At 38.0% G+C, this 16,069-nt stretch overlaps 1 protein-coding gene across 1 annotated transcript; it reads left to right on the plus strand.

Moving 5' to 3' along the window:
* Positions 1-7,015: 7,015 nt before the first annotated feature.
* LOC143327154 (troponin C, slow skeletal and cardiac muscles-like) lies at positions 7,016-15,571 on the plus strand. The gene is made up of 6 exons (XM_076741371.1): positions 7,016-7,138; positions 8,308-8,338; positions 9,677-9,823; positions 10,923-11,037; positions 11,364-11,500; positions 15,347-15,571. Exons 1-6 carry the CDS (start codon positions 7,115-7,117, stop codon positions 15,376-15,378), a joined length of 486 nt encoding a protein of 161 aa, XP_076597486.1. The 5' UTR covers positions 7,016-7,114; the 3' UTR covers positions 15,379-15,571.
* Positions 15,572-16,069: the final 498 nt, after the last annotated feature.

Here is a 16,069-nt window from a genome sequence, read left to right on the forward strand (position 1 = left end):
CCAAACAATTGCACAAATTAAAAATGTGATCTGATAATGGTATTCAATAAAAAGTCAGGGGATCATTACAGTAATTCATAATAACAGTAATAAAAATAAACTTATTTGTTTGGCACAGTTACAAAGTGCTTTATGTAAGTTAAAACAGTGCACAGTCAATATACTACTATTACTACTACTACAGTTGTACAAGGCATGTTAGTTGCATTTATTTGTGTCTTATAATTTTGAGTGTATTTGTGAACTTTCCGCTGCATACAGCGAAATGCATGTAGCTTGTGTTAGTTTGGCTTCTATTTGTTTCATTTCTGTTTTGCTCTTAAGTTAATCTATTGAACTGCAAGAAGACTGAATACATGGCATTAGACCATCAGTACAGGCTTAGTTTGTTTGACTGGCTACATGTTTCATGGTCACTTGACACCACATCTGTTCTCAGCACTTCCTATATATTAAAAAAAACAAAAAAAAACAAGAAAAGATCAGCAATAAAATCATACAGTATTGACAATATCAATGCACCAAAATAAAACATCAGCGCATTTAGTAATAAAACATACATCATCACAGTCACACTGTGCAAAACACTGCAGAGCAGTAAGTACGTAAACACAGTGCTGCATTAGACAAAACTAGAGTTGAACAGTCTGACTGCAGCTGGAATTAAGGACCTGCGGCAGTGTTCCTTCTTACAGAGTGGATGCAGCAATCTGCTGCTGAAGGTGCTGCTTAGGGCCCCCACCATCTCATGCAAGGGGTGGGATGGGTTGTTCACGATTGATGTCAGCTTGGCTAACATCCTTCTCTCACCCACCTCGTCGATGGATGATGGAGAAAACACAAGAAGTGCACAAAAAAACATTAAAACAAAGAAAGATGGTTGGAGCTGCTGTAACAAGCTGCCACTCATGTGGTGCCATCATAGAGGGCCAAGATTAGGTTACATTAGTAACTAATTTGCAATAATGATCAACAATCAATAATCCTTCAATCAATAAACATCCATTGTCTATTGACAAATACAACACAAGCTGCTATAATAAAAGCAACTACAACTCTGTTTTCCAAAAAGTGGAGCACTGTGTAAAAAAAAAAAAAAAAACCTGAAAATAGCACAAAGACAACATATGAAATGTTTAAACTGAGACATTTCATTGTTTTTGAAAATTATATCTTCATTTAGAATTTGATGCCAGCAAAACATTTTTTTAAAAAAAAGTTGGGACAGGGTCCTGTTGCATCACCTTTCATTTAAAACAATCTGGAAATATTTGGGAACTGAGGAGACCAATTGTTGTCATTTTCAAAGTGAAATGTTTCCTCATTCTTCCTTCATGTATGATTTCAGCTGCTCAACAGTTCGGGGTCTCCTTTGTCATATTTTATATTTAATAAAGAACAAAACATTTTCAGTGGGTGACAAGTCGGGACTACAGGCAGGCCAGTTTAGCACAAGGACTCTTTTAGTACAGAGCCATGCTTTTGTAATACATGCTGAATGTGATTTGACATTGTCTTGCTGAGATAAGCAAGGCCCTCTCTGAAGAAGATGTTGTCTGCTTGGCAGCATATGTTGCTCCAAAGCTTGTATATATTGTTCAGCAATAATGGTGCCATCACAAATGTGCAGGTTACCCATGCCATGTGCACTAATGTAACCTCATAGGATATCAAGACACATTGAGTTTGTCTTTTTGCTCAGCTCTCCTACATACAGCCAATGACAATGGGGCAATGTTATCAAGGATAGACATTTTCTATCAAAATTATCAAGTAAGACATTGAGAGAGCAAGCGAGAGAGCGAGAGAGAGAGAGAGGGGGGGGGGGGGGAGAGACCCTGCTGATAAATAGTATTACAGAGGCACCAAAGAACCATTTGCAGAAACTGCAAGCTGACAGAATTAAAAGATTGAGATCGAATGATGGACCATGAGCAGGAAGTTGGAGCAAAGTATGGATAATCACAACTCTCTCATCAGAGACATTATGATCAAACAATTCAGTATCATTTCAAGAAACACCATAAGACAGCAATGTCAATGACATGTCCCTTATTATGAGATGCCTTTCTAACACATTGTTCATGATTAAAAGGCTCTAAGAGATTGATACAGTCAGCAGTGAAACCAGACAAACGGTATATTAAAACAACAGAGGATAAGAATTCTGTCATATTTGGTCATAATAAATGAAAGAAACACTTGAATAAAGAAATAAAATTCAAGACAAGTCTTGAATTAAACCAATGTTCGCCTTAGGCAGCCTATATATTAGAACAGACGATCCTGGATACCTGCCATTTAAAAGAAATCCATGAGATTAAAAACAAGAAAAAAAATAATGAGGGACAAGGGAACATTTTCTAGTAAAAAACCACCAACACTTTCTGACAGCAAAGGTTGATTAAAACTGGAGTAGTTCAGGGGACATGCCTCTGTTAGTAGGGCAGAGTATCCAGGGCTTAACCAGGACTCAGTGATGAGTAAGACATGAATGTGTTTAGTCATAATCAAGTCATGCCACATAGAAGATTTTTTTTGCAAGGGACCTCACATTGAATAGACTAAACACACCTAAAATGCTGGAGATGGAATCAGCAGTAGATACAGTTGAAGGGTGTAACTGAAGTTGAGTTGGGAATGTTTCTGAATTTGTTGTTGGAGTGTGTGGAATGAGAACTAAGTTTGCTCTTACTGTGTAGACTTTGCAGAGCAGCTGGGTGTATAGGTGGCATGGTTTAATGTTACCCTAATAGGGGATTTGTGGAGGAGCACAAATGCCCACTTGAGGTTGCTGCCCAGATCCCGTCCAGCTTACTTAGTGTCTTCTTCTCTGGTTGTGCTGTTCAGGCCATTTCTGTTCAGCATCCTGGAGTAGCCTGCACACACATGACCCATAGACATGACAAATGTCAGTCACCACATAACCTGTAACAGTAACAGTATTCTATGCTACTTTTGCAATTTCCAAACTCAAATTCCTAATCTCCAGTGACAAATGTATAATATAATATAATATAATATAATATAATATAATATAATATAATATAATATAATATAATATAATATAATATATATAATTAATATAAATAACAATATAATATAATTTTCTATTATTAATATTATTCTCTGTGGTCTGTTTGTGCAGCAAACCGTAGGATCTATACAGAATGACACTCACTGACCTGAAAGTACGCTTTAATCATTATAAAATAACCATTTATAAGCACAGAGGTTTCTGTGGTTATTTACATCATTTAACCAGCATTTTGATCAGGCATGTTGTGTTCTTGACAGTGTACAACATCATTCCAATTAGAGACTGCAGATGACTCTAAAAAGAGTGCGAAGTACAGACTGTCAGTTTGGACTGCTCGCTATTCTGTATGACAGATGCTGGTAAGAATCATTAATCTTTATTTTGGCTGGCAGGTATTAATGTCAAAATTAAAAAAAACACTTCATGAATTGCTGCTGCTCACCATGAAAAAATGATCAAGTCCTTATGTGTGTATGTGTTAGGTTTTGTACAAATGGACACAGATGCTAAACTCAGAAAAGGGAGGCAGCAGTTGAGTGAAAAGTCAATGGATTTTAATTAGCGTTTCAAAGAATGTGCAACAGATGAATTAAGATGATTCACACAAAACTGAAAAACTGATGACTCAGACAGGGCATGGACTGAATTTGATTTTTCTATGGTATCAGTCATTGCCACGCAGATGAACTGACGATTCAAAAAGTGAGTGGAAAGACAGGTGCTTACATACTGTGGCAGCAGGTGAGTCTTGATTGCCTGATTGTGAGCAAGTGTGTTCAGGAGAGGAGGAAGCCAGACCAGGGTAGGAGGCCAGACCAAGGAGGGGAAGACTGCAGATCCATAGCATAGTATGTGATTAGTCCACAATTAGCTCATCAGTTAAGGAATGTTAATTAACATTTCCTTTATATATTAATAGATGTGTGATCACGTTAGCTGGATTCCTGTTGCATAAAAGTTTATTTCAGACCCATTTTCTTGCTCAGACTGAAAGAACAACAGGACCTGTTGTCTTAGAAACGTTTTCCTTGTTATCAAACTGCTTGTCAGATGCAAACATTTTGTTACTGCATCACCCAATGCTATTTATGCCACATTTACAATCTAGTGGCTGGGAAAAAAATAATCCAGCAGCTGCCAATTGGATGAAACTTCATCAAAACTTAATTTAATAATTTCATCAACGGAGGTTTTGTTATTTCAGTGTGAACCATTACATTTTGCAATAGCCTGTGAAGCTACAGTTTGTTGTCATTTTTGTCAATATGTTTTTGACAGAAGATGAGCAAAATTATCCATGTTCATAGAGACCAACTCTAAAGTCAGAAACTTGACCTCTGAGTTTACTTTACAGCTGCTGCATAATGGCAGGTGCTATCTGTATGCCATGCATAGTGTTAGCCTTATAACAGAGACTTATTACCGCTCTCTCACCCTCTCCATTGGGAGAGGACTACTATTTTTAGTCAAGGACACACATTTAAAATAGCTCTATCTGTCTATGTATTGTCATGTAGACATTTGACTCCACTCTATACTCACAGCATAGTAAATAAGGAATATGTATATTCTCAAAACTGAAATTGAAATTTCCATCAGTCTCACTCAAGTGGCTGGCCTTCATAAGTTTCAAATGACAACTTATGTGTTTATGGTGAAATCGATATGAGTGACCTCACAAGTATTCTCTGTGATGCCATCCCAATTGTTGGCAAGGCTCTCCAACAGATCCTTCACTTTGAACACCACGTAGTCTGACTTATGAATAGATAAAGGCAGATATTATCTTATTGCAGGTGTATTAAAATTTAGGAAGAGTGTTGGCATTAGTTAGTGGAGCACTGACAAGTTTACTTTTACATTGTATGATGTCCTGCACAGTACATGCTGTATCTATAAGATAAAATAAGACATCCCACACCATATTGATCATACACCAGGGGAATTAAGTTGTTACAGCCGGCAAGTATTAAAAAGCAAAACAGCAAAACCAGTGGCATAGAAGGGCCAAGATAAGAAGGATACAGGATAAAGAATAAAAATCAACTATGTACATGTACATTATGTACAGATTCTAAAAACACTAATTGCCATAAAAATACTACTGCACATAAAAATGCTATTGTCAATATTCTCATGAGAAATCCGCCAATGCCATATGTTGAATTGCATTTGAGAATTATTATGGCATAAAAAGTACATTGAACTGCACGGGTCTATGTATGTGAATATTTTGTACAGTTTATGTTGTACATATAGTATGCATATATTTTTGTATGTGTGACTGTGTCTCATATAATAACCAGATTTAAGAGATCCTTATGAAAATGTTTACTTATGTTCATGTTAAAAACTAATGTGGCCGAAAAATTGTTGATTTTTGTAAACTCGTAATTATTGGCCTCAGCTTTGGTACAGCTTTTACTTAAAGTAATCATTCTAAATGCTAAATTATTGTCTTTTGCTGGCTTCTGTTTTTAATTTTCCTTTAAATATATTTTATTTTATTTTTTTCTTTCTATTCTCTTCTAAATTCTTTCTTTCTTTTTTTCTTTCTCCCTTTCTTTGAAATGTATTTTCTATTGATGATTTTAATGTATTTTTATGCTTCTGTAAATCACGTTGAATTGCCTGGTGTATGAATTGTGCTATACAAATAAATTTGCCTTTGCCTTTGCCTTCAAAACCCCCAGTATCAGTTATAGCTATACCATACCTTTATCCATATCAGACACAGCCACACATATAAAAATATGTGCATACTGTATGTTCAACTGGGGAACAGATAATTTCACCCCCTCCATTTTCTACCTTTTTGGATGTTTTTACACAAAACATTGCTGTCATGGAAATTACATCAGACCTAAAAAAGGCAGGGAAGTTCAAAATCTACAAACAAAATGTGTCCTTTCATCTTTCCATCAATTTTAGCTACCAAGCTTAAATATTTGATTTTAAGGAAGAGAAACCACAAAAACTCATTATCTAAGTGACATAACAAACTTAATTACTGCAATGTCACAATATTTTTTCTTTTCAATCACAGGAGACAGGTAGGAAAAAGGAAAAAGTAGGTAAACTTAGCTGAATCTAAGGATAGCTGTGGCATCATACCCACTAGCTTTAAATAAAAAAAGCTGTCTTGCTGTAGCTGTTGACTTGGCTGTAATGCTGTAACATTGCCAATATGCTTCTTCAGAAGTGCTTGACAGATGGTCAAATAGCTTAAAAAAAAACCCTCTCTCCACACCTTTCCATTGTTGGATTAGGACGGTCTGTTGGACCATGTCTGTAATTTTTAAGACCTGACATCCGACATGAATGCTCACTTCACGCTGTGATTGGTCAGCTGTGTGGAGGTGAGAAAAGAGCCAGGGTTTGAACTTCTCTCTCTGGGTCTCTTTTTCTATTCTTGACACAACTATGTCTGTCAGCTTTCACATGAACAGCTGAGGACAGCACTATGAATATCTTCCAGGAGAGACTGTCTTGTTCCATGATCCCCATTTGATCAGGTCCATGATCCACAAATTTCCAACAGTTTCAGACCACAGATATACAAACTAGTGCTGTCCAAGCACCCAGCTCCCTGGGTGTTGGAGGTCAGAGTTTTACAAGACATAATCCAGTCGTTGTGGTTTGTCTTGGTTTTTAGTTCCATTTCAAGGTTACTTAAACTGCAAAGTTTGCATGTTGTAGGGGTTGGAACTTTGCTTTGTAGAGCAGCAGAGGTGAAGTCTGAGAATGAAAGGGAAAATGTAAAAATGACAACTGGATTTTCATTAAAATGAGCTGAACCAAACAAAGACACAGTTTGTAATTGAGAGCTCCACTTACGTAGTGCTGCTGCCAATGTTCCACTATTGTTGGGTGGCTTCTGTTGTTTCCTATTTATGGAACTCTCTTGCTTTCTGTCACTCCTCCCTCCATCACCTTTCGATTTTGTGGGATGGGTCAAGAGCTTTTTTAGTGCCACACTCCTCCAACAGTAAAGATCGAGGCAGTTGTTGCTAGCTGTATTTGACCTGTGTCTGAGTGAACTGGTGTGTGAAAGGAAGGGAAGGACCAGCAGCCATGGATGACGTATATAAAGCAGCGGTGAGTACAGATAAGACCAAGTACAATATGCAGTATTAGTTCTCTGTCTGATGATAATTCACTTTGAGGTGAGGACTTCTAAAACATATAATAATCAGAAAATCCTGGAATATATATCATGTCCTTGTGTTTCAACAACAACAAAAAGAGAAACATAAAACAAACAACACACTGTGTTGCATGAAATGATATGGGAGGCCTCTGCTCTGGACACATTTGATAATGTCAGCTGTTAACAGTGACAGCTGCTTCTCTAATTCCAAAGTCAAGTTCAACAGTTGTAGAAAAAAAACACAGTAAAACCCAATGCAAGGTTTTAATTAAATTCAATGGTCTTTTGAGGTCATAGTTTGTGCTGCTGTATTATAGGTTTAAATTATATTGTCAGGAATTCCTATTATTTAGTTCATGTTCGTAAACGAATGTATATATCTTACAAAACTGAAGAATCCAGTGATTGAGACTGCAGTTTAGGTTTTCATATTTTGAGGCTTTGACTGCAGGCACGAGACAGTATATATCTATGACAGTCATTGTACTGGACAAATGTTGGTTTGATGAAAATAGTGAAATTTAGGGCTAAATTAATGGACTTTGGAACTGATTTGAATTTATACTTGTGGTGAGGGCCTTAGCCTCTGACATTGAGTTCATGTCCTTGGTATTTTCTTGGTGGGGAGGATGTGACAACCTTTGACAACCTTTTTTGGCGGCGGGGGGGGGGGGTATATTTTCCTGCATTGACCACTTTCTTCACATGTTTTGTAAAAATACACCTCCTATGTTTGACAACACAAAAATAAGAGTGTATGTTCAACTTTTCTGACATTCATTTCTGAAACAATAGGAGCAGACAGAGCACAGAGTGACAGACTGCTGTGGTCAGTTCATATGTCTTTGTCGGACAGTAGAACAAAGAACAGTTAGACAGTTCAGAGGGAAGAAGAGAAGGGACAGCTGATGGCTATTAAACCAACCCCCCGCCATGTACCCACAACAAGAATAGTAGGTGAAGAAGGCTGTGTGACATTGCAGTCATTGCAGAGATTATCAGTGTAGTTGCTGAACTGTGTTTCTACTCCAACTGTACAGTATTAAGAAGAAGTGAGAAAAACACACATACACATACACATACACACAATGTTGATCCTGATTTTGTTTCCTTTAAGGTTGAGAACTTGACAGAGGAGCAGAAAAATGGTAAGGAAACTACTACTGCTATTAATTATTGTCATTATTACTACCATTCCATTTATTCTTTTATGTGTTTATTTATATACCTTATTCTACAACTGATAGTACTCCTAGCCTTGACAATTAGTTGAGACAATGACAAAGATAAAAACAATAATAGATAATAGATCATTTAGTACTGGCTGGCCTACATCCATGAGGTCCCTTTCATGGGCCTGACATTGACCCGAAGAGATTAAGTTTCCTCCAATTCCTCTGATTGATTTTAAAGTCATGTTGTAATACACCTTTTCCAGGAATCTTTTTGGGAATACAAGAACTACTTCTTAACCGAAGGAAAGGGGAATAAAAGCTGTCTGCTTGGCAACAATGAGTGCTCCTAAGATTAATATCAGGAGGGGCAGACATTTATTTAAGAATATGTAGTCTGAAGAGAGATCTGTGAGACAAAGAGAAACAGTGTACAGATAAGAGTGAGAGAGGGAGCAGGAGGAATAAAACCTAACCATCTGCATTGTGTTAACATGTACTAAAACAGAAATAAATAAGCATAAAACACTCACTGATTGTCACTACTTTAGAGACAGGCTGGCTGTGTCTGTCCCCTCTGCATTTCTCCATTCAAACATCAGGATCATGCAACAATAAAAATCAAGGACCACTTCAATGACTATTGCAATGATATTGTTTTGTCATGTGCAAAAGTTCCATTCAAATTTTTTTTAAACCATTTCTACCACTATTATTTTCCTTACTATTTGACTACTGTCAAATCTCAAGTGGCTCTTTGAGTATGGTTTACTAGCTTCATCTCCTCATTTTGTTCCTCAGTTTAGTTTCTAATTTGATACTTATTATAGATAAAATACAGATAATTACCTATTAATATTAATTCCAGTTAGTCGTGAACTTTAGTCTGTCACAGCAGATTGACTGAACATTAAAACATACATAATGCATAAATGTCTACAGGCAGTTTCTTACAATGATACTGTGCTGTAATGGATCTTTCAATACAATTTCATGCTTTCCCTATAATTAGTGACAAATTCTAATTATTTCTACAAAACTTTCTAGGAAATTATGAGGAAATTACAAACCTATATGACAAAGCATTACAGATAAGTTGTGTTGTGTAGGGCCCCAAAAGGACGTGGGGGACCTTGCATGTAAAATGTTTTGTGAGGGTTGTTATGTTGTAAAACATTTCTCAAGGTTTTTTATGTCAGCAATCCTTCTTGATGTTGTACATTGGGCATAGATTTCTGTTTTTGTAGTTATGAGTAACTTAAACACCAACAGTATGTCCTTGTCAATCAGTGACAGTTGCTTTGTCCGTGATAGAGTTCAAGGCTGCGTTTGACATCTTCATCCAGGATGCAGAGGATGGCTGCATCAGCACCAAAGAGCTGGGGAAGGTGATGAGGATGCTGGGACAGAATCCAACCCCTGAAGAGTTACAGGAGATGATTGATGAGGTGGATGAGGATGGTATGTTAGTATTATTAAGCCTGTCACATCACTGTACTGTAGACATCAGGAGCACGTTTGTTTCATGTGGAACAAAATGATTTAAAACACTATAGCAACTTCAGTGTAAATTTAAGGGAAAACTAGATTTTGACAGGTTAGACTGCAAATATGATATAGAGATATGTGACCCATTGCACCAGCTAAACGTAAGTTCTCTCTTAAGATGACAGGGTGCAAAATCCATACCAAATGATATGTTGAAACTTGTTTGTTTGATAAAGCTGTTTTGATGAGACATAAGGTTCATCTTGAAATGAAAACCTTTATTCTTAATGAAGTGTTTATTACAGTGGTGTCTCTTGTGCCCAATTGTCTTTGAACACTACTGAAGAGGACAGCAGCTAAAAATAGCTAATGTTAATCACCAGACAACAACAAAAAGGTACATAAACTAAGACAAAGCATGATGATTACTTGATAACTACCCAACCTTAATCTACAGCAAGTGCAAACAACAGTGACATTGAGTGGTAAAACTGTCAACTACAATATAGGGTTCTGTAACAGCACCTTAATACCTGGCAGATGAGAATGCAGTGTTATAACAAATGGTAGCCTGCAATGGCACACTCTTATAAATTAGTAGCTGTTAATTAGAAAGTTATCAAACCCTAGACATTTGCTTGCCAACTCTGTAACAGTAATGTCTAATATCACATTTAGTCAAGTTACCAGCTTTCCCAGCCATATAACATAATGTAATATTATGATGACACCAGTTTCTACCGTTACAGGAGTAGTTTTTATGCACTATAATGGAGAACACATTGCTGATGCAAAACAGCTGGTGTGACTTATTTCTCCTCATACTCCACGTTTCCCACCTTTCAAAACAATGCACCACACTAATCCAATATTTCACAGTAGATTTTACTCTTGCTGTGGACTTGGTGTAAAATTTAAGTTGTAACTTACAACTGGGTTCAAACTATTTCAGTTGGTGCAACCATTAAGTGTTAGTAGCATTTAAACTCTGGCCTAAATTCGAAATTAGGCTGAAACAAGGCTAAGTTTGATGGAGATAGAGTCTTTATAATACCATGCTGTATGTTCACAGGCAGTGGCACAGTAGATTTTGATGAGTTCTTGGTTATGATGGTCCGCTGCATGAAGGAGGAGAGCAAAGGAAAATCAGAGGAGGAGTTGGCTGAACTGTTCCGCATGTTTGACAAGTAAGTTTCTTTTTGTATTTCTGTTTACTGAACTGTTCCGCATGTTTGACAAGTAAGTTTCTTTTTGTATTTCTGTTTACTCACTGCACAGAACCACTTCCAAATCCAAAGGAAATGACAACAAGTCAATTTCCCAAAAACCAGTCCATGTTTTAAATATCACTAAAATCTAATTAAACGCTCTTTCTGACTTTGACCAATACCCAAAACATCAAAATAGACTAGGTTAGGTTCAGCACAGTACACTCATAACAGTTTAGTGTTAAAATGGTTAATCTCTGCAGACATCCCAGATGAGGAGGCTGATTACTTTATCTTGCATTAAGGAATGGCGATGGCTACATAGACTTAGAGGAGCTGAAGACCATGCTGGAATCCACTGGAGAGGCCATTACGGAAGATGATATTGAGGAGCTGATGAAGGATGGAGACAAAAACAATGATGGGAAAATTGATTATGATGGTATGTGAACCAGCCAACATGGAAGCCCATGGGGGACTTCACTGATCTGGCAATGTATACCTGAAAATGTAATTCCACAATAGTATTATAGTTTTCCATTTATGTGTGTACTATTTGAGTTAAAATTTAAATGAAAATGAAATAATCCAGACTGCATTTCATTGTTAATTTGATGACCATATTAAAATGAAAATAGAAAAGCTGTTTGCCATTTGATTTTCAAAGACTTAACCTGCTCTAATGTAGGCAATAACCGAAACAGTTCAGTCACAGTTAAAAGGAAAATGCAATTTCTAACCATTCGAAAATGAGCATTAAAATAGCATTTGACATTTCATTTCAATATTCGAATGTAATAAGGGAAATAGCTCCCCATGTATTTTGCATTTACATGTCATCATGAGGTGGTTCCTCAGCTAGACTAAATTTCACTCCAGTATAACTTCAAGTGTATGTGGTTGTAATATTTGAGTTATTACGTTATTCTCACAATTGCAAAGTTCTTGGCTTGTGCCACTGCTGTTCACCCTCTGTACAGCTGAGTGCTGGGGGAGCCACTGGGATTTTGAGCTGGTAGTAATGTGTTGACTGGAACAGGAGAGTAACACAGTGGTTGCACAACACTGATCCATCCACACATGTGCAGCTATGATGCACCAGCTCAGCAGGGGTCAAGTCCTTCAGCCCCACCTGTAGGAAAAGAAAGTAAAATGAAACAATTGTTCCTTTTAGTTCAGTTTGCTTTGTATAAGTTCCATAATCGTCAAATTTTGGTTTGATAATAGTGTGCTATATTAAGGAGTAAATAAGGAGACTCACAAAACGAGGGGAAAAAAGTCAGTTTCTGAGGACTAGCTACCTTGTGCTCTTTCAGTTATGTCATGGCTTAAGTTTTGCTATTAGCCAAATCCCCAGGAATATGGTTAGTGAAACAATAACAACCACAAATCCTAAAGATGCTATCTTCATCCTACTCTCACTATGAGGGTGGTCTGACTTCCTCAAGGACCTGTTAAGTTAGCAAAATGCCCTCACACACACTACACCTCTGTGTTGGTCTTTCTTGGAGACTGAGACTGATATTACCAAGAGGAACACACCATAGAGGAAGTGACGATCTAACTGAAGACTGACAGATGCTGTTTCCCTTATTGCATTAAAATATTGTCCACTTTGAAGCAGGGTTAGGGAATTTCATCTTCAAATTTCATTTTGTCATCAAAAGAGCAATGTTGACTTGTAAGTGTAAATGCAGTTGACCGGAAGTGCTGTTTTGCATTTTGCATATTTCAATATTCTTAATACTTGTAATTTTCACTCAAATAACACATACATAAATGGAACATTATAATGCTACTGTGAAATTACATTTTCATTTTCAAGTTTACATTATCATTTTAAATTAGTCCTCTATGGGCTTCCATACATTACACTCTAATTCATGAAAGGTTTGTGACACTTTCTATGCAGACCACATTTATAGTGTGTTATGAGAGCATTCATAAGGAATTATAATGCATTCATAATGCTTTATAAGTACTCTCATAAACACATGATAAAGCTATCTGATGCACTATATCAATAGTCATGAAATATTACAGATGTGACTTATAATGAATTATAGCTTCAAGTGTCTTATGGATGCTCTTGACTAGAGGATGAAAAATTGGCATATAATAACTCATGACTACCTATACACACCCCACCAATCAACTGTAATAAGGACTCATAGTATTTTATAATAGTCATTGCATAATCAAAAGTTATCATGTGTTAAGTAAAGTGGAGTACATAATGATGCATCTATTATAATACGCGCTTGATCATGGTGTTTCATAATGTAGTGCATTGTCATGCATTTAAAAGAATCTATGCTACATCATAGGTGATTATTATGTAAGATGCCAAAATGCAGAGAATAAAATTTGTCTGCTTTTGGAATGGAATCTTAAGGTATGAATAAAGAGAGGGAATCAACTTATTGTGCTACATGGTGGTTATAATTTACATTGTCAGTGACTTCTGCACCAGTAACAACAGCAGAAACAGCAAAGCAGATGAACGGAAAAAAGGGACGTGGAAATCAGACTTGTCAACCTTCCCATTTTTCCCATGATTCTCCCGTACCCTCCAGGACGATCATTGCAACCGACCAAAAAGTGACAAAGGGAGAAGGTCATGGTAGATGAATGGGTGAAACACTGGACTTTGGCTCCAGACACTAAGGGCTCTATTTTCGTTTCCGCCGCCGGTGCGGTACACGGCGTACACGTTTGTCACCAGGCAATTTGAGTCACAGATCACCTGGATATTGATGGAATGGACCCCCTTCGGTTCACATAATTGTGGGCTTGGGTCTCTGGGGCGTGCAACTACACATGAGTGCAGTCGATTGCTCCCATGACCCAGGGGAATCCAAATATCAACAAGAACCCTTGCTTAGTTTCCAGCTGGCTCTCAGATGTTGCAGGGAAAATGACGTGCTCATTTGCAGACTGGAGGAAACTGCATGTGTAGCCGAGCAGACAGCGGACTGACTGATCCCCACCACCGAGGCCACGGTATGTTGAAAAGACCCGGTGGCGAAGAAGGTCAGAGCCGCTGTCACCCTTACCGCGACCGGGAGAGCGCAGCCAGGGTGCGCATCGCAGGCCACGATGCGCGCTACCACGTCGACGACCTCCCTTGGCAGATGTAATTTGTTCCTGTGACATGCAAAAGAGTAGAAGATTAAAGAAAATTGCATAGCATACAGTGTTGAAGGCGTTATTCTCGTGGCCCACCTGCACTCGTGCTCACTCATGTCTAAATATGAAGTCCTCAGAAGGTAAATCCTCCTCCTCCTCCTCCTCCTCAAAGCAATGATGTACTCCATCTTTGTAGATAACGTTAAGCATTGCAATGGTAACATTTGTATTTGGAATGAAATGACGTGGGTAATAGCGGACAACGATCATCACTTACGTTTTTTCCGTGTGTCTGTCTCTCGAGTGCTCTGAGATAGATGTAGTATATATGCTCTGTAGGATGCCGAACGCGCTTGCGATGTGGTCAGATGAGATACTGATCAAAATATATAAATTTAGGTCTGACTGTATGTGCTGACTCAGATAGTTGCATTGAATCGTGGCTGTTGCTAATTATTGTTCGCAGTGAAATGCCAGACACTGTGGAAACCTGCCTGTGAGGTATTGGTAACGTGGGCGCACGACTTCGCCCGTTTACGAAAATCCACTTGCCCAGCGGCGTGCCCACAGAGTTGACCATGTCTGGGGTGGCGAGCTTTCAGTGCACTTTTACGCCGCTGGTGTGGACCAAATCCGCCGGCTGATCCTCCAGACACCTCCCCTACGCCGCGTTGCGCTGCGCCGCAACGCACATCCTGGCGTACCTCTGTGCGCCTCGGTTTACCAAAATACCAAGTGCGTTGCGCGCCCGCCTGCGCTGCGCGAAAATATCACTGCGCGGGGTGCGCACCCTGCGCCCCACCAGCGGTGGGGACGAAAATAGAGCCCTAAGGTTCATTTCCCATGTGGAATTTGTCATTATGTTTTTGGCTTGTTATATGTAGTGGGTTTAGGAAAGGATCTTGGTTTGGGTTCAGACCCTTTCGCAATGTTAACAACTTCCAATGTCCAAATTTTCCTTTTTCTTTTCCCTGACTCACAAAGCTTTGACATCAAACAATGCGACTGGTCAGTTGCAATAATGGCCCTGTATCAACATAATTATTTTCCAAGAACAACACTAAAACAGCAATATCTGATTGTACATGTTAAATTTGTTAAATTCCCCCATTTTTTTAATCACTTAACATATATATGTATCTATATTTCTCTCTGACAGAGTTCCTGGAGTTTATGAAAGGTGTCGAATAAAGCATTCAGCTGGAGGCCTCACACAGCAGCATCTTCATTTTCCATTGACTCATTATCATTTAAGGCAATTGCTGAAGACATGCCTCCACCTTTGTCTGCTGTTTTACAAACAATGTGTCTGTCCTCAGTAGACACCTGCCCTGTCAGTTACTCTCAGACAACCCCACTGATGTCCTGAAAAGTTTGCTGGGTGATTTCATTGACTGCAAATATCTTTATTTCTGATCATGATGATAAATCAAAGTGTCTTGTATAAAGACAATTTCATTAAAAAAGATTTGCATAATTGTACATTTTTGTCTGCTGTCATATGTTCATTAAATGACATTTTACATCTTAAGGAAAAAAATAACAGAAAGACATAGTAAAGTAGGTTTTGGTAAGGGGAGCGTTTTGAATGTTGACTCCAGTGGGTGTTGTTTTACAGATGTTAAATAGATATTAAGAGTAATAGTCATTAAACCACATTTTACATCTTAATTAAGCCTCATTATAGATGTTGAGGAAAATAACACAGAAACCTGAAGACTCTGACAGGTGACACAGTAAAGCTGATTTTGGTAAGGGGTAGTTTTGAATAATCACTGCAGAGGAGACTCTGAGTTGTGATGTAGATTTCCATCATTGTGGAGGAGACAAAGCAGGACCTACCTGAATCATCTTCATGCTTTTGGTAGTACATACACTTCAG

Source organism: Chaetodon auriga, chromosome 10, assembly GCF_051107435.1.
Source record: "Chaetodon auriga isolate fChaAug3 chromosome 10, fChaAug3.hap1, whole genome shotgun sequence".
In the NCBI taxonomy this organism is placed as follows: Eukaryota; Metazoa; Chordata; class Actinopteri; order Chaetodontiformes; family Chaetodontidae; genus Chaetodon; species Chaetodon auriga.

What these genes read in the sequence shown, in the direction of transcription:
- LOC143327154 (XM_076741371.1), top strand. Translation starts at nt 7,115, where the DNA reads ATGGATGACGTATATAAAGCAGCG. An exon ending in GACAGAGGAGCAGAAAAATG is followed by an intron (nt 8,339 to 9,676) that starts GTAAGGAAACTA and finishes TGTCCGTGATAG; the next exon opens with AGTTCAAGGCTGCGTTTGAC. An exon ending in CTGTTCCGCATGTTTGACAA is followed by an intron (nt 11,038 to 11,363) that starts GTAAGTTTCTTT and finishes TCTTGCATTAAG; the next exon opens with GAATGGCGATGGCTACATAG.